The sequence below is a fragment of the Mustelus asterias genome, chromosome 2, assembly GCF_964213995.1.
Source record: "Mustelus asterias chromosome 2, sMusAst1.hap1.1, whole genome shotgun sequence".
NCBI lineage: Eukaryota > Metazoa > Chordata > Chondrichthyes > Carcharhiniformes > Triakidae > Mustelus > Mustelus asterias.
In genome coordinates this window covers 135311399-135327062 of record NC_135802.1, presented here as the reverse complement: position 1 = coordinate 135327062, position 15664 = coordinate 135311399, and the positions used below count along the sequence as shown (strand labels likewise).

General features: G+C 47.1%; 1 protein-coding gene across 1 annotated transcript in view; it reads right to left on the bottom strand.

The window, feature by feature from the left end:
* Nucleotides 1-15031, bottom strand: part of LOC144503856 (transcription factor E2F3-like) — a 62443-nt gene extending 47412 nt beyond the window's left edge. Inside the window, exon 1 of the mRNA XM_078228844.1 lies at nucleotides 14622-15031. Within this exon, the coding sequence (XP_078084970.1) occupies nucleotides 14622-14870 (249 nt within the window). The 5' untranslated portion in view covers nucleotides 14871-15031. The remainder of the gene's footprint in view (nucleotides 1-14621) is intronic.
* Nucleotides 15032-15664: the final 633 nt, after the last annotated feature.

Here is a 15664-nt window from a genome sequence, read left to right as displayed (position 1 = left end):
TTTAAGTGATACTCTGCTTTTTCATTCTTCCTGCCAATGTGAACTATTTCATATTTTCCCGCAATATGCTCCATCTGCCACTCAATCTATTCATATTTATCTGCAAACTCCTTGTATCCTCTTTACAACATACATTCCTATCTTTCTATGTGCCATCTGTACCCGTTTTTCACAGTAACTTCATTGCAGTGTTAATTCTAAAAAGTTGAGAACCCAGCACAGATCCCTGCGGGACTCCATTCATCAAAAGATCTATTTCTGCATACTTTCTGCTTTCTACCAGACAGCCAATCTTCTATCAATTCTAATGTACTACTCCTACACCATGAGTTTTTCTTTTCTGCACTAATCTTTGAGGTAGCACCTTATCAAATAATGTCTGGAAATCCAAGTACAGCACATCTACAGGCTCCCATTTATTCACAGCACGTTACTCCTGCAAAGAATGACAATAAATTGGTTAAACAGGATTTCCCTTTCACAAAAGGATGCTGACTCCTCCCGTTGAGCTCAAGTTTTTCCAAGTGCCCAGAGATAATCTCCTTAATATTAGATTCTAACACCTTCACCATGTCAGAAGTCAAGTCAACTGGCTAATAATTTCCTGTCTCCATCCCTTCTGGAATTGAGGGGTTATATTGCTACCTTCCTGTCCTTGGCTGTACAGAACAGGTTGAAAAGATGATGTCAAAGCTTTTTGTCCTGCACTCTTCAGGGAACTTTGCAAAACACCAGTATAAAGGGGAAAACAACAATTTTACTGTAGAATGCATCAATCTGATTGATAGATACATAATGTATGCATGCATATACAAACAAGGAGTAGGTCATTCGTTCCAGAGAGGCTGCTCCACCATTCGGTAAGATAGTTGCCACGGAGAATGCATCAGTTGATGACTGACAAATAACTGCCAAGCATTATTTCAAATTTCACCCAGGCGGCTTGACGCGGATTGATCAAGGCATTGCCCTAGGGAATGAATCAGTGGGTGGCCCTTATTTTGTTTAACTGAAACAGGTACATTGAAAGAACATGTAAATGCAGTCTGCAAAGATCAGGGCCCTCTCTAATAATACATGTAGCTTCCAGTACAGGTAAATGCACCACACTGCAAGCTAGCACAATTTTGAGCACACTGGGGATTATTTAGCAAAGGTCGTCCCAATCGCAGAGCCGCATCTAATGCTTGGCACTGTTTGGAGTTTTGCAGGCACGGGCGGGTTGGATACAGTCCATACATTGCCGGTTGTGAACAGCAACTGGGACCTGCCATTTGAGATGATTTACCAGTCTTTAGTACAAACGGACTACATAATTAGCATCAAACTGGCACTGAAATTCAGACAAGAATAAAGTACCTTAAAAATTTGAGCAACAAGTGAAACTAGCTGTTTCATGCTGCTGCTGTACAATAATAACATGAGTGGTATTCACCACAACTGCCATCAAGCCAGAAAGACAGTCTGCTATCCCACAGATGAGTATTGCAATATATGAATTTTCACCCAATATTTCTTCTTGTCGATTTTGTCATGCATTGTGCCACTGATGACTTTTACCTAGCTTCCTATTCTTCTCAAATGTCACATGCCATTCAATATTCAGGAACCAAACCTTGTCAATCTGCAGTAACATCTCCGTAATGGCTATCAGATCACATTTATTTACTTGTGCTATCAATTAATTTACTTTGTTAAGAATGTTATGCACATTTAGATACAGCGTCTTTAGTTTTGTCTTTTTGTTATCTTTCTAACTGACTGTTGGTGTATTCTTCTCTGGCCCTTTTTCTCTGGCCCTTCCTCCCACTCTCAGATACTGTTTTCCCCGATTACTGTTTGGCTCTCTTGCCCTGACTGTACCCCTTGATTTGCTACATCTCCCCAAATTTGATCTCCCCCACCCCGTTTAGTTTAAAGTCCAGGCTACTTCCCTAGTTATCTGGCTTGCAAAACACTGATCCCAGCACAGTTCTGATGTAGCTCATCCAAAAGGTAGAACCTTCACTTTCCCTACTCGGCGAACCCGTTTCTGGGGGAATAAGCTCGCGCGTGCAGGTAGGAGCAGGCGCGTGCAGGTAGGAGCAGGCGCGTGCAGGTAGGAGCAGGCGCGTGCAGGTAGGAGCAGGCGCGTGCAGGTAGGAGCAGGCGCGTGCAGGTAGGAGCAGGCGCGTGCAGGTAGGAGCAGGCGCGTGCAGGTAGGAGCAGGCGCGTGCAGGTAGGAGCAGGCGCGTGCAGGTAGGAGCAGGCGCGTGCAGGTAGGAGCAGGCGCGTGCAGGTAGGAGCAGGCGCGTGCAGGTAGGAGCAGGCGCGTGCAGGTAGGAGCAGGCGCGTGCAGGTAGGAGCAGGCGCGTGCAGGTAGGAGCAGGCGCGTGCAGGTAGGAGCAGGCGCGTGCAGGTAGGAGCAGGCGCGTGCAGGTAGGAGCAGGCGCGTGCAGGTAGGAGCAGGCGCGTGCAGGTAGGAGCAGGCGCGTGCAGGTAGGAGCAGGCGCGTGCAGGTAGGAGCAGGCGCGTGCAGGTAGGAGCAGGCGCGTGCAGGTAGGAGCAGGCGCGTGCAGGTAGGAGCAGGCGCGTGCAGGTAGGAGCAGGCGCGTGCAGGTAGGAGCAGGCGCGTGCAGGTAGGAGCAGGCGCGTGCAGGTAGGAGCAGGCGCGTGCAGGTAGGAGCAGGCGCGTGCAGGTAGGAGCAGGCGCGTGCAGGTAGGAGCAGGCGCGTGCAGGTAGGAGCAGGCGCGTGCAGGTAGGAGCAGGCGCGTGCAGGTAGGAGCAGGCGCGTGCAGGTAGGAGCAGGCGCGTGCAGGTAGGAGCAGGCGCGTGCAGGTAGGAGCAGGCGCGTGCAGGTAGGAGCAGGCGCGTGCAGGTAGGAGCAGGCGCGTGCAGGTAGGAGCAGGCGCGTGCAGGTAGGAGCAGGCGCGTGCAGGTAGGAGCAGGCGCGTGCAGGTAGGAGCAGGCGCGTGCAGGTAGGAGCAGGCGCGTGCAGGTAGGAGCAGGCGCGTGCAGGTAGGAGCAGGCGCGTGCAGGTAGGAGCAGGCGCGTGCAGGTAGGAGCAGGCGCGTGCAGGTAGGAGCAGGCGCGTGCAGGTAGGAGCAGGCGCGTGCAGGTAGGAGCAGGCGCGTGCAGGTAGGAGCAGGCGCGTGCAGGTAGGAGCAGGCGCGTGCAGGTAGGAGCAGGCGCGTGCAGGTAGGAGCAGGCGCGTGCAGGTAGGAGCAGGCGCGTGCAGGTAGGAGCAGGCGCGTGCAGGTAGGAGCAGGCGCGTGCAGGTAGGAGCAGGCGCGTGCAGGTAGGAGCAGGCGCGTGCAGGTAGGAGCAGGCGCGTGCAGGTAGGAGCAGGCGCGTGCAGGTAGGAGCAGGCGCGTGCAGGTAGGAGCAGGCGCGTGCATGTAGGAGCAGGCGCGTGCATGTAGGAGCAGGCGCGTGCATGTAGGAGCAGGCGCGTGCATGTAGGAGCAGGCGCGTGCATGTAGGAGCAGGCGCGTGCATGTAGGAGCAGGCGCGTGCATGTAGGAGCAGGCGCGTGCATGTAGGAGCAGGCGCGTGCATGTAGGAGCAGGCGCGTGCATGTAGGAGCAGGCGCGTGCATGTAGGAGCAGGCGCGTGCATGTGCACGACTCCACATGTGCGAGAGCAAGCATACATGAGCACGTGTGTAAATTCAAATAGTGTGGAAATTTGACGAGAAGAGGAAGTTTGTGGAGCGGGGGGGCGGAGGTGGTGGAAGGAAGAGACAGGTTGCATTTCTTTGCTTTTTCTGACTACTTCACTCTGCAGGAATTATATTCTGCTGTAGTACAGGAGAGGAAGCCAGTTGTTGGTGATTATCTGGAGAATATCCAGTAAGTGACCAAGGTCTATTTTCCAAAGGTTTCAAATAGTACGCGAGTTTGCGATAAGATTAATATCCAAGAGAAAATGAATAATTGAATCAAATAACAAACTCAGTATGGCAGGACAGTGACATGTCAAGGCTTCAGCATGTGGAGCTCATGGGTACCAATGTTACCCAGGACAAGCATATCTGCAATCAGTGTCTGCGGCTTGAGGACCTTTGGCTCAGTCATTAAGCTCCGGATACTGTGACACATCAGGGAGGGAGCTCCCTGATGCTTTGTTTCAGGAGGAGGGGGAGGGGGGTCACACTCCTTAGGACGATGGGATGTGACGGCAGCTGAGGCAGGTAAGGGAACCCAGAGGGCATCTGCAATCGTCCAACAGGTTTGAGGTTCTTTCAGCTTGTTTGGATGAGCTGAGTGATCATGGCACTGTGGTACAGGGTGCCATTCAAGTGGTGATGGTGGAAGAAAGCACACAAGAATGCAGTGGTAGTAGGGGACAATATACTGAGGGAGATTTACTCCTCACTATAGAGAGCAGTGTCAGAGTCCAAATAATTGTTCCCTATCCAGTGCATCTGCTCAGGCCTCGAGGGAACTTGCAGTGGTCACTGTCCATGTAGGTACCAACGACATAGGAAGAAGATTCCCCTATTACCACTGCATTCTTATGTGCTTTCTCCCACCACCACCACTTGAATGGCACCCTGTACCACAGTGCCATGGTCAGTCAGCTCTTCCAACCTGCATCCCACTCTCATCCAAACAAGCTGAAAGAACCTTAAACCTGTTGGACAATAGCAGATGCTGATACTCGCACCCTCTGGGTCCCCTTACCTGCCGCAGCTGCCGTCCCAAGGAGTGTGATCCCCCTCCTGAAACAAAGCGTCTGGGAACTCTCTCCCTCAGTCAATATGAAGAGCTAGGCACCAAATTAAGCAGCACGCAACATGCAAATTTACATAGGAAAAAGATTAGAGAAATTAAAGCGTGGCTCAAAAGCTGGTGTGGGAGTAGTGGGTCCCCATGCGTGGGGATCTGGCACTAGTACTGGGGAAAGTGAGATCCGTACCGTTGGGACAGTCTACATCTGAACCATGCTGGGGCTGATGTTCTAGCGAACTTCACAAGGGAAACTCAGTGCTTTAAACTAAATAGTGGGGACAAGAGATCAAATTTCAGAAGATGTGGTATACCAAAAAGAGTAGAGACAAGGCAAGAGATAGTTACTATATGGGAAATGATAAACACGCCGTAACGAGGAAGGGCACTTACTCAGCAGACAAGGGTAGATGTTACAAAAACAATAAAAGGCCAAACTTTAGGCTCTATCTGAATGCACGCAGCATTCTAAACAAAACAGATTAACTGACAGTGTGACCTGACAGCCATTACAGAGACATGGTTGCAGGATGATGTCGACTGGGTAAAGGAAATTTAAGAAGGACAGGATGCTAACAGGTGGAAAGGTGGCTCTGTTGATTAATGAAGGTATTAGCACATTCGAGGGGGATGACCCAAGTTCAAGAAACCAGGACGTAAGAAGCTGCTTGAATCGAGATGAAAAATGATGAGGTAAGAAGTCATTTGTGGGGGTGGTGTACAGGCCCCCTAACTGTAACTACACAGTCGGACAGAATATAAAAGATTATAATGGGAGCTTGTCAGAAAGGTACTGCAATAATCATGGGGGATTTTAATCTACATATAGATTGGAAAAATCAGATAGGCAAAGGTAGCATAGATGAGTTCATGAATCATTTTTGGAACTGTTTCTTAGAACAGCCATTCTGGAGCCAACCTGCTAGACCTGGAAATAGCATTAATTGATAATCTCATAGTGAAGGAACTCCAAGTAGTGGCGATCATAATGATTGAACTTTAGATTCAGTTTGAGGGAGAGAAGAGTGCATCCAAGGCTAACATTTTAAAATTAAATAAGGGCAACTGTGGGGGCACGAAAGTGGAGCTAGCTAAAGAGAACTGGCTAATATGCTTACTGGATGCATCAACAGATGCTCAGTGGCAGACATTTAAAAGGGAAATTTCAGAATACACACAATAGACACATTCCAATAAGACAGACATTCCGGGGGAGAGCCCATCATCTGTGGTAACTAAAAAAGTTATCATAGAAGATCATATTAAAGGCAATATTAAACTTAAAGAAAAAGAATACATTTCCGCAAAGTCGAGCGGCAGGTTAGAAGATTGAAAAGAAAAGAAAGAAAATCAAAGAATGACAAAAAGATTGATGAGGAAAAAAAGGCTAGAGTACAAGTGAAAACTAGCTGGTAATATAAAAACAGATGGCAAGAGTTTCTATAGGTATTTAAATAAGGAAAGTTAACAAAGTGAGCACAGGTCCAAAAGAAAGTGTGTCCAGGGAATTGATAATGGAAAGTAGGGCTGTGGGAGATTAACTAAACAGTTATGTGCATGTCTTCACAATAGAGGACATAAGTAACATCTAAGAAATATCTGTAAATCAGGAAATGCAAGGGAGAGAGAAGCACAGGAAATTTGCAATCATGAGGGAAGTGGTATTGACCAAATTGTTGGGTGTGCAGGCTAACAAATCCTCTGGTCCAGATGGACTTCAACCCCAAGGTCTTGAAAGAAGTGCCTAATGAGATAGTTGAGGCATTGGCATTATTTTTCAAAAAAAGCCCCCAGATTTGGGGGAAGGTCCCATTAGATTGAAAGATAGCAAATATAACTCCATTATTCAAAAAGGGAGGGAGACAGAAAACAGGAATCAATAGGCCAGTTAGCCCAACATGGGAAAACGTTAGAAGCCATTATTAATGTTAGAGCAGGGCACATGGAAAAATTCAAGGCAATTAGGCAGAGTCAAAGTGGTTTTGTGAAAGGGACCATATGTAACCAATTTAGTGGAGTTCTTTGAAGGAGTCACATGTGCTGTCAGTAAAAGGAGAACCAGTGGATGTACTGTTTTTGGTTTCAATTGATAAAGAGCCACATCAAAAGTTACTGCATAAAATAAATACTCATGGTGCAGGGATATTAGCATGATTGATTGGCAGGATGTAATGAGTTGTGTTCTACAGGGAACAGTGCTGGGGCCTGAACTTTTTATAATTTATATAAGTGACTTGGATGTAGACACTGAAGATATGGTTGCTAGATTTGCTGATGACACAAAGATAGGCAGGAAAATAAATTGCGAAGAGGATGCAAGGAGGCTCAAAGAGACATGGGTTAATTAAAATATGGCAAATATAATGTGGACAAATGTGAAACTGTCTATTTTGGAAGGAAGAATAGAACAGAAGCTTACTATCTAAATGGCTGAGACTGCACAGCGCTGGGGTACAGAGGGATCTGGGTGTCCTGGTGCATAAATCACAAAAGACTACAATAAGCAATTAGGAAAGTTCATGAAATGTTATTGTTTGAGGGGGGAATTGATTACAAAAGTAGGGAGGTTACGTTTCAATTGTACAGGGCATTAGTAAGGTCATATCTGGAGTATTGTGTACAATATTGGCTTTATATAAGGAAAGATGTAAATGCATTAGAATCAGTTCATAGAAGTTTTATAAGACAAATACCAAGAAAGGGCAGGTTGCCTTATGAGGAAGGATTAGAGATCTAGGTTGTGTCAACCAGAGTTTAGAAGACCAAGAGGTAACATGGTCGAAACCTTTAAAATCAAGTGGTATTGCCAGAATGAATGTGGACAGGATGCTTCCTCTTGTCAGAGAATTTATAACTAAGACGGTTTTAAAAAATAAGAGGTCACTCACTTAAGACAGAGGACAAGAAATGTTTTCTTGGAGGACCATGAGCCTTTGCAACACTCTTCCTCAAAAGGCAGTGGAAGCAGAGTCTTTGAATATGTTTATATTTTTGATGCAGTATAAGGCTCCTTACACACTAATCACTGTGGCCAAATTCCCCTCCAATTCGATTTTCAAGTTTGCTGATGACACCACCACAATGGGTCGGATCTCAAACAATGATGAAACGGAGTACAGGAAAGAGACAGAAAATCTGGTGAACTGGTGCGACAACAATAATCTCTCTCCCAATGTCAACAAAACGAAGGAGATGGTCATCGACTTCAGGAAGAGTAGTGGAGGACATGCCCCTGTCTATATCAACAGGTATGAAGTGGAAATGGTCAAGAGCTTCAAGTTTTTGGTGTCCAGATCACTAACATATCCTGGTCCCTCCATGCCAACACTATAGTTAAGAAAGCCCACCAATACCTCTACTTTCTCAAGAGGCTAAGGAAATTTGGCATGTCCGCTACAACTCTCACCAATGTTTACAGATGCAACACAGAAAGCCTTGTTTCTGGTTGTATCACTGTTTGGTATGGCTCCTGCTCTGTCCAAGACCTCAAAAAACTACAAAGGGTTGTGAACGGAGCCTAGTCCATCACGCAAACCAACCTCCCATCCATTGACTCCGTCTACACTTCCCACTACCTTGGAAAAGCAGCCAGCATAATCAAGGACCTCATGCACCCTGGACATTCTCTCTTCCACCTTCTTCCATCAGGAAAAAGATACAAAAGTCTGAGGTCACAAAACAACCGAGTCAAGAGCAGATTCTTCCCTGCCGCCATCAGACTTGTGAATAGACCTTTCTCATATTAAGTTGATCTTTCTCTATACCCTAGCTATGCTTGTAACACTATATTCTGCATGCTCTCCTTTTCTTCTATGTACAGTAGGCTTTGTCTGTATAGTGCGCAAGAAATAACACTTTTCACTGTATACTAATACATGTGACAATAATAAATCAAATCAAAGCTAATTAGATTCTTGATAAGCAAGGGGGTAAAAGGCTATTGGGGTAAGCAGAAACATGGGGTTGAAGTTACAAGGTTAGCCATGATCTTATTGAATGGCAAAGCAAGCTTGACGGGCCAAGTGGTCTCCTCCCGCTCCCAATGTGTGTGTGGAGGGCAGCAAGGGGGGATAGAGCGGATGTGTTTTTCCAAATTCATTCATGGAATGTGGGCATTGCTGGCTGGGCCAACATTATTGCCCATCCCCAATTGCCCTTGAAATGTTGGTGATGAGCTATCTACTTGAACCACTACAGTCTATATGGCGTGGGTACACCCACACAGTGCTGTAGGGGAAGGAGTTCCAGGATTTTGACCGGACAACAGTGAAGGAACGGCAATATATTTCCATGTTAGGATGGGGAGGGGCTTGGAGGGAAACTTCGAGGTGGCATTCCCATGCATCTGCTGCCTTTGCCCTTCTAGATGTAGTGGCTTCAGAAGGTGCTGTGCAAGGAACCATGGAGAATTCCAGCAGTGCATCTTGCAGCTGATTCACACGGCTGTGACTGTTCATTGGTGGAGGGTGCGAATGTTTGTGGATGGGGAGCCAATCAAACGGGCTGTCCCCTGGATGGTGTCAAGCTTCTTGAGTATTGTTGAAGCTGCACCCATCCAGACAAGTGGATAGCATCCCATCACACTCCTGACTTGCACATTTTAGATGGTGGACAGGCTTTGGAGAGTCAGGAGATAAGCTACTCAGCACAGGATTCCTATTGTTGGAGTGTATATGTGAATGGAAGTGAGTGCATACATGTGCACATACGCAAGTGCGTGTCTGCCTTCCTCATAGTCTTTAATTTCCCTCTCACTCATCACCATACACCCACTCAGTGGGTGAGGGAGAGTGAGTGAGCACCCGGAGACTTAGTAAGCTTGGCACAGACTCTCTTTCTTTAAAGCTTGGTTCAAAGTTGTGCCACATCTCATCTTTCTGAAATTTGCCCATCGGCCTCTTGAGTGAGATAAAAATGGAAATGTGAACACCCCCCTCCCCCCCAGCAAAATGGTTCGACAAGCCTGAACACAAGATGCGCTACAGGAACTCACCAAAGGCTCCTTAGACAGCACCTTCCAAACCCACAACCACCTAGAAAGACAAGGGCAGCAGATGCATTGAGTGGCACATGGTTAGCACTGCTGCATCACAGCATCAAGACCCAGGTACAATTCTGGCCTTGGATGACTTTCTGGGTGGGGTTTGCATGATCTCCTAGTATCTGCATGGGCTTCTGCCGGGTGCTCCAGCTTCCTCCCACAGTCGGATCCTATTTACCGTTCCAATTTACTTATGGCTCAAGTAATGCAGAGATTATTACCGTTATAGCTCTGCTTGTTAAAATTTAGTCCCTTGCTGTTCATATTCCCAGAATAGAATCTCTTTCTTTATTCTACCCATGTTACTGCTTCCTAAATGGACTATAACAACTGGATCTTTCCTCTCCAGCACAGAGATGTCCTACCCAGGCACACATATCAACTGTAGAGAACAGTTTCTATCACCCTGGCTACACTGCCTCCTACTAGAACATTCCTTTTTATTACCCCAAATCATATGGTCCCCTGTACCACACAGCTGTGGTCAGTGTGCTCTCATTCCCTGCAATCTCCGCTTTCCCCCTCAGACTGAAACAACCTCGAACCTGTTGGACATGTACACGGGCAGCATCTCTTCCAATGCTACCTTGGTGATCCTCAAAGCTGCCTCACTCGCAATCACAACCTCCTACTCCTGACCAGAGACCAAATTAGCTTTAACTAACCAGGTTTGTGACTACCACCTAGAACAAGTGTCAGTTAAATTTCTCCCCTCCTGATCATCACGGTGCCTGAAGCTCAAACCCAAGCTCATCAACTGAGCCCAGGTTCCACAAGCAGCAGACATTTACTACCTGTGGTACATCACATGGCTGTTTACCAGCTCAAACATGCTACAGCTGCAAAATAAGTGGGAGTCTTTTAAGGAGCAGTTGATCGGAGTGCAGGACAGACATGTGTCTGTGAAAAGGAAGGACAGGATTCAGAAACCATGGAAATTGCGTGTCTAGTCAAAAAGAGAAAGGATGCATACATAAGGTCTAGGCAACCAAAAACAGATGAAACACTTAAAGAATACAGGGAAAGTAGAAAATAACTCAAAATAGAGAGTTGGGAGGGCAAAAAGGGATCATGAAATGTCCTTGGCAGGCAAGATTAAGGAGCATCCCAAGGAACAAGAGGGTAGCTAGAGAAAAAGAGTTGGTCCACTCAAAGACAAAGGAGAGAAATTATGCTTAGAACCAAAGGAAGTACTTGGTAATGGGTACTTTGTATCGGTATTCTCAAAGGAGAGAGACATGTTGATTGATGATGTCTCGTAGGGGTTTGTAAACACTCTAAAGCCACCATTACAAGAGAGGAAGTGTTAGATGTATTAAAAAGCATTAAAGTAGACAAATTCCCAGCGCCAGATGGCATCTATCCCAGATTACTGAGGGAGACAAGTGAGGAAATCGCTGGGCCTCTATCCTCAATAGCCACCAGTGAGGTCCTAGAGGACTGGAGGATAGCCAATGTTGTCTCATTATTTAAGGGTAGCAAGGATAACCTGGGTAATTATAGGCCAGTGAGCTTAACGTCAGTGATAGCGAAATTGTTGAAGATTTTTAGGGATAGGATCTATACATATTTGGAACGGAATCATAGAATTCCTACAGTGCAGAAGGAGGCCATTCGACCCATCGAGTCTGCACCGACCACAATCCCACCCAGGCTCAATCCCCATGTATTTACCCTAGCTAGTCCCCCTGAAACTAAGGTGCAATTTAGCATGGCCAATCCACCTAACCCACACATTTTTGGACTGTGGAAGGAAACCGGAGCACCCGGAGGAAACCCACACAGACACTGGGAGAATGTGCAAATTCCACACAGACAGTGGCCCGAGGCCAGAATTGAACCCAGGTCCCTGGTGCCATGAGGCAGCAGCGCTAACCACTGTGCCACCCACGAATGGTCTAATTAGTGACAGACAGCATTGTTTTGTACGAGGGAGGTCATGTCTCACTAATTTGATTGAGTTTTTTGAGGAAGTGACAAAAATGATTGATGAGGGAAGGGCTGTGGATGTTATCTACATGGACTTTAGTAAAGCATTTAATAAGATCCTTATGGCAAGCTGATGCAAAAGGTTAAATCACACAGAATCAAGAGTGAACTAGCTAGATGGATTCACAATTGGCTTGGCCATAGAAGACAAAGAGTAGCAGTGGAAGGATGTTTTTCTGAATGTAGGTCTGTAACTAGTGGTGTTCATGTGGAGATGCTGACGTTGGACTGGGGTAAACACAGTAAGAACTCTCACAACACCAGGTTAAAGTCCAACAGGTTTATTTGGTAGCAAACGCCACTAGCTTTCGGAGCGCTGCTCCTTCACCTGATGAAGGAACAGCACTCCGAAAGCTAGTGGCGTTTGCTACCAAATAAACCGGTTGGACTTTAACCTGGTGTTGAGAGACTTCTTACTAGTGGTGTTCTGTAGGGAGCAGTGCTGGGACCACTGTTGCTTGTGTGAGATTGATATATAGAGTTGCAGATGAAGATTGTCAGAGAATACAGCAGGATATAGATAGGCTGGAAAATTGGGCGGAGAAATAGCAGATGGAATTTAGTCTGGACAAATATGAGGTGATGCATTTTGGTAGATCCAATTCAGGTGGGAGCTGTAAAATAAATGGCAGAACCATCAGGAGCATAGACAGACATATCTGGGAGTACAGGTCCACAGATCCTTAAAGTGGCAACATAGGTAGAAAAGGTGGTGAAGAAAGCATATGGCATGCTTGCCTTCATTGGCAGGGCATAGAGTATAAAAGTTGGCAAATGTTAGTTATATATGTTGGCTAGGCCACATTTGGAATATTGTGTCCAAATCTGGTCATCACGCTACCAGAAGGATGTGGTGGCATTGGAGGAAGTACAGAAAAGGTTTACTAGGATGTAGCCTAGTATGGAAGCTATTTGCTATGAGGAGAGATTGAATGAACTGGGATTGTTCTTCCTGGAAAGACGGAGGCTGAGGGGCGATCTGATAGAAGTTTATAAAATTATGAGGGGCACAGATAAGGTGAACAGTTGGAAGCTTTTTCCCCAGGGCAGAAATGACAATTGCAAGGGGGCACAAGTTCAAGGTAAGGGTGAAAAGGTTCAGTAGAGATGTGGGGGAGGGTTTACGCAGGGTGGCGAGAGCCTGGAATGCATTGCCAAGTGAAATGGTTGAGGCAGATATGTTAGCGCCATTTAAGACATATCTGGATAGGCACATGGACAGGTGGGGTATAGAGGGATACAGGCGGTTGGTGTAACAGGACAACATGATTAGCTTGGTGGGCCGAGGCCCTGTTCCTGTGCAGTACTGTTCTTTGTTCACTTGTGGACCTATGACATACTAGGCCCAGAAGAAAGTGACCAAATCTGTAGATAAAATTCTACATTACTAGGCATTCAAAATACAACTCTTTGAAAGGCTGCAATTAAAACTGTTGGGTAGATATTCAAAGGGGTTGTACAAGCTAACATACAAATTTGAGTTGCTTCCAATTAAACAAAGCTTGACAGTTGGGCGAGTTATTAGAAAAGACACAATCCTTAACCTAAAAGAACCAGCAGCGGTGCAAAATATAATCAGTTACCTAGGACTTACTGTAATCAGTTACCCAAACTTAAACCTAGGCAAAACCTAGCCAACTATAACATAGATGAATAAGCATCCAAATGATGCCTTAATAAAACTCCATTTTGTTTCCTATGCTTCAACACAAAGTTAAGGGGTAATGAGTACACATTTTTAGATGCTTCAGTTTAAGAGGGGCTACAATTAACAAACATTTCTAATTTATTTAAACTTTACCCAAATCATCCCCACCTACCCCACCCCCACCAAGGCTTTGCAGATTATCTAGGCCTCAAGTCAATTTACTTAATTTCTTGGAAGGTTGTACAAGGCATGAAGTGGATTCATTACAACATTGAGACAGGAAATGCAAGAATTACATTTTCCCCACAATGAGATACCAAGTTTTATAGAAAAAGGACTATTCAATTGTTGCATAAACTTGTCTTTCACAACAATTAATATGGAAAAAAACAGTAATGCAGCAACAGGAGCACTTAATATTTATCTCAATTATAATTTGGTAAATTTACTAGTTTGAAATTTTGATGTTGTGCACGGTTGGAAGATACCTGGTTTTGCTGAAACTGGGGGAAAAAATTAACGTGGCGTTTTTTAACTTTACAAAAAAAATTGGTGGAGACTTCAACCCTACATGACCAGAATTTTGCGTCTTGTTTGCTCTTATAAACTCCTCAAATGCAACAACAAAAATAAAAGACCCACAATAATGTGTGTAAAGCTGGAAAAGGGTTGAAAACCAACCTCCGGGCTGAACCGGCAGGAGGATTGGAGCTGCTGCAGCAAAAATGGCAAACTCGAGCCCGGTGCAAAGCCAGGCAAGGAGAGAAAAGAAAAAGCCAGGCCTGTGTTGGAAGTGACACGGGGACCTGGTTCACAGGCACTAGGCCCTTTGGAGACACGCGGCTGGCTGCTTTCCCCACAGCACTGGGCCAGCGGCGTGTTTATTTAAACCCCTAAACCGGGTGAGGGGGGGTGGGCACGTGTGAGAATGGAGAACTCCTCGGAGACATCCCACACCAAAGCCCGGGTGTAAACCCCCGGAAAAGATTAAAATGCAATCCGCCACCAGTGACTCCAATCGCCGAGGTTCAAGTCACTGCCCTGACCCCACACGCTCCCTGAATTGATACATTCAAAAAGTATCCAGTCCGCGGCTACACTTCCGACGGGTGACAATGAAAAGGGGCAATGATGTGCCGCGACCCCCCACTCCAGCCCTGTACCCATTCCACCGCCCGCCCGCCCGGGGGGGGGAAACGTCCCCGGGGTCGGGCTGGATTGCGCCTCATTTACCGGAGTCCTTCCCGGAGTAGATGGCGCCAGTCCCGTCCTGCCGGCCGCGCCGCGGGGAGTGCTGTAGCCCTCGGCTGCCGCTTGCGACAAGATCCGGACACCGAGGCCGCCGGCACCGACGCTCTTGCCCGCCGGCCGCTCCTGTCGGCCGCCGAGCCCGGAGAAAACGGCGAAGAGGCCGCTCGCTGCCGGGGAACCCCCAACCCCGGCCGAGGCTCTCCCCGGAGCCGCTTGGATTCCTTTCCGCATATCTCGCAACTTTGGAACGCTCTCTCCGTTCAGACTTCCCTCTCTCTCTCTCTCTGTCTGTCTGTGCGCTGCCGGTGAATTATTTTTAAAATCTTATTCGTTCTCTCTGGAAAAGAAGAAAATATTCCCCCCGAACCGGGGAGCAGACAGACCCCGGTCACCGTTCGGTTTGGTCACCCGCAGGATAGTGAACGCGGGGAGGGGCAGATGCGAAGGATTTAAAAGTCCTTAAAGCAGCCCAAGCTCTGAAAATGGCTCCAGGAAGCTGACGATGAATGAAGGGAGACACTTTACGCGCGTAATGCCTCCCGCGAAACTCGGATTTCCCGCGGCTTTTTCAAACCTCATTTGCATGTCCCGCCTTTTCCCATTGGTGGAACGCGCCCGGGCTCCTCGGCCTCCCATTGGCTGGCAGGCCGGCGGCGCGCGAGGGCTACCCGAGCGAGGGAGCCCATTGGTCGCTAAATTCCCGGTTGCCATGGCGCCACGGAACGCTTCAACCTTCCAGGGGATTCCCCCCCCTCCCCTCCCCGGGTTTCCCCTGCAACATTGCGACACGTGCTCGCCTCGCCAGCCCACAGCAGCAGCCATGCCCCTGACCCGCCACCTGGGCTCCGGCCTTAATTACTTATTTTTTGTTTCGTTTAATTATTGCTCTGGATGTACAGAATAACTTAAAGAAACGTCTGCTTTCCGTCACTGCTCCTTATTGACAACAGTTTGACCAAGCCACTAGATGGCGAAGCGCAGCGCAGGAAATAAAATACCTCCAGAGTCGCAGCACATTTCGCAAT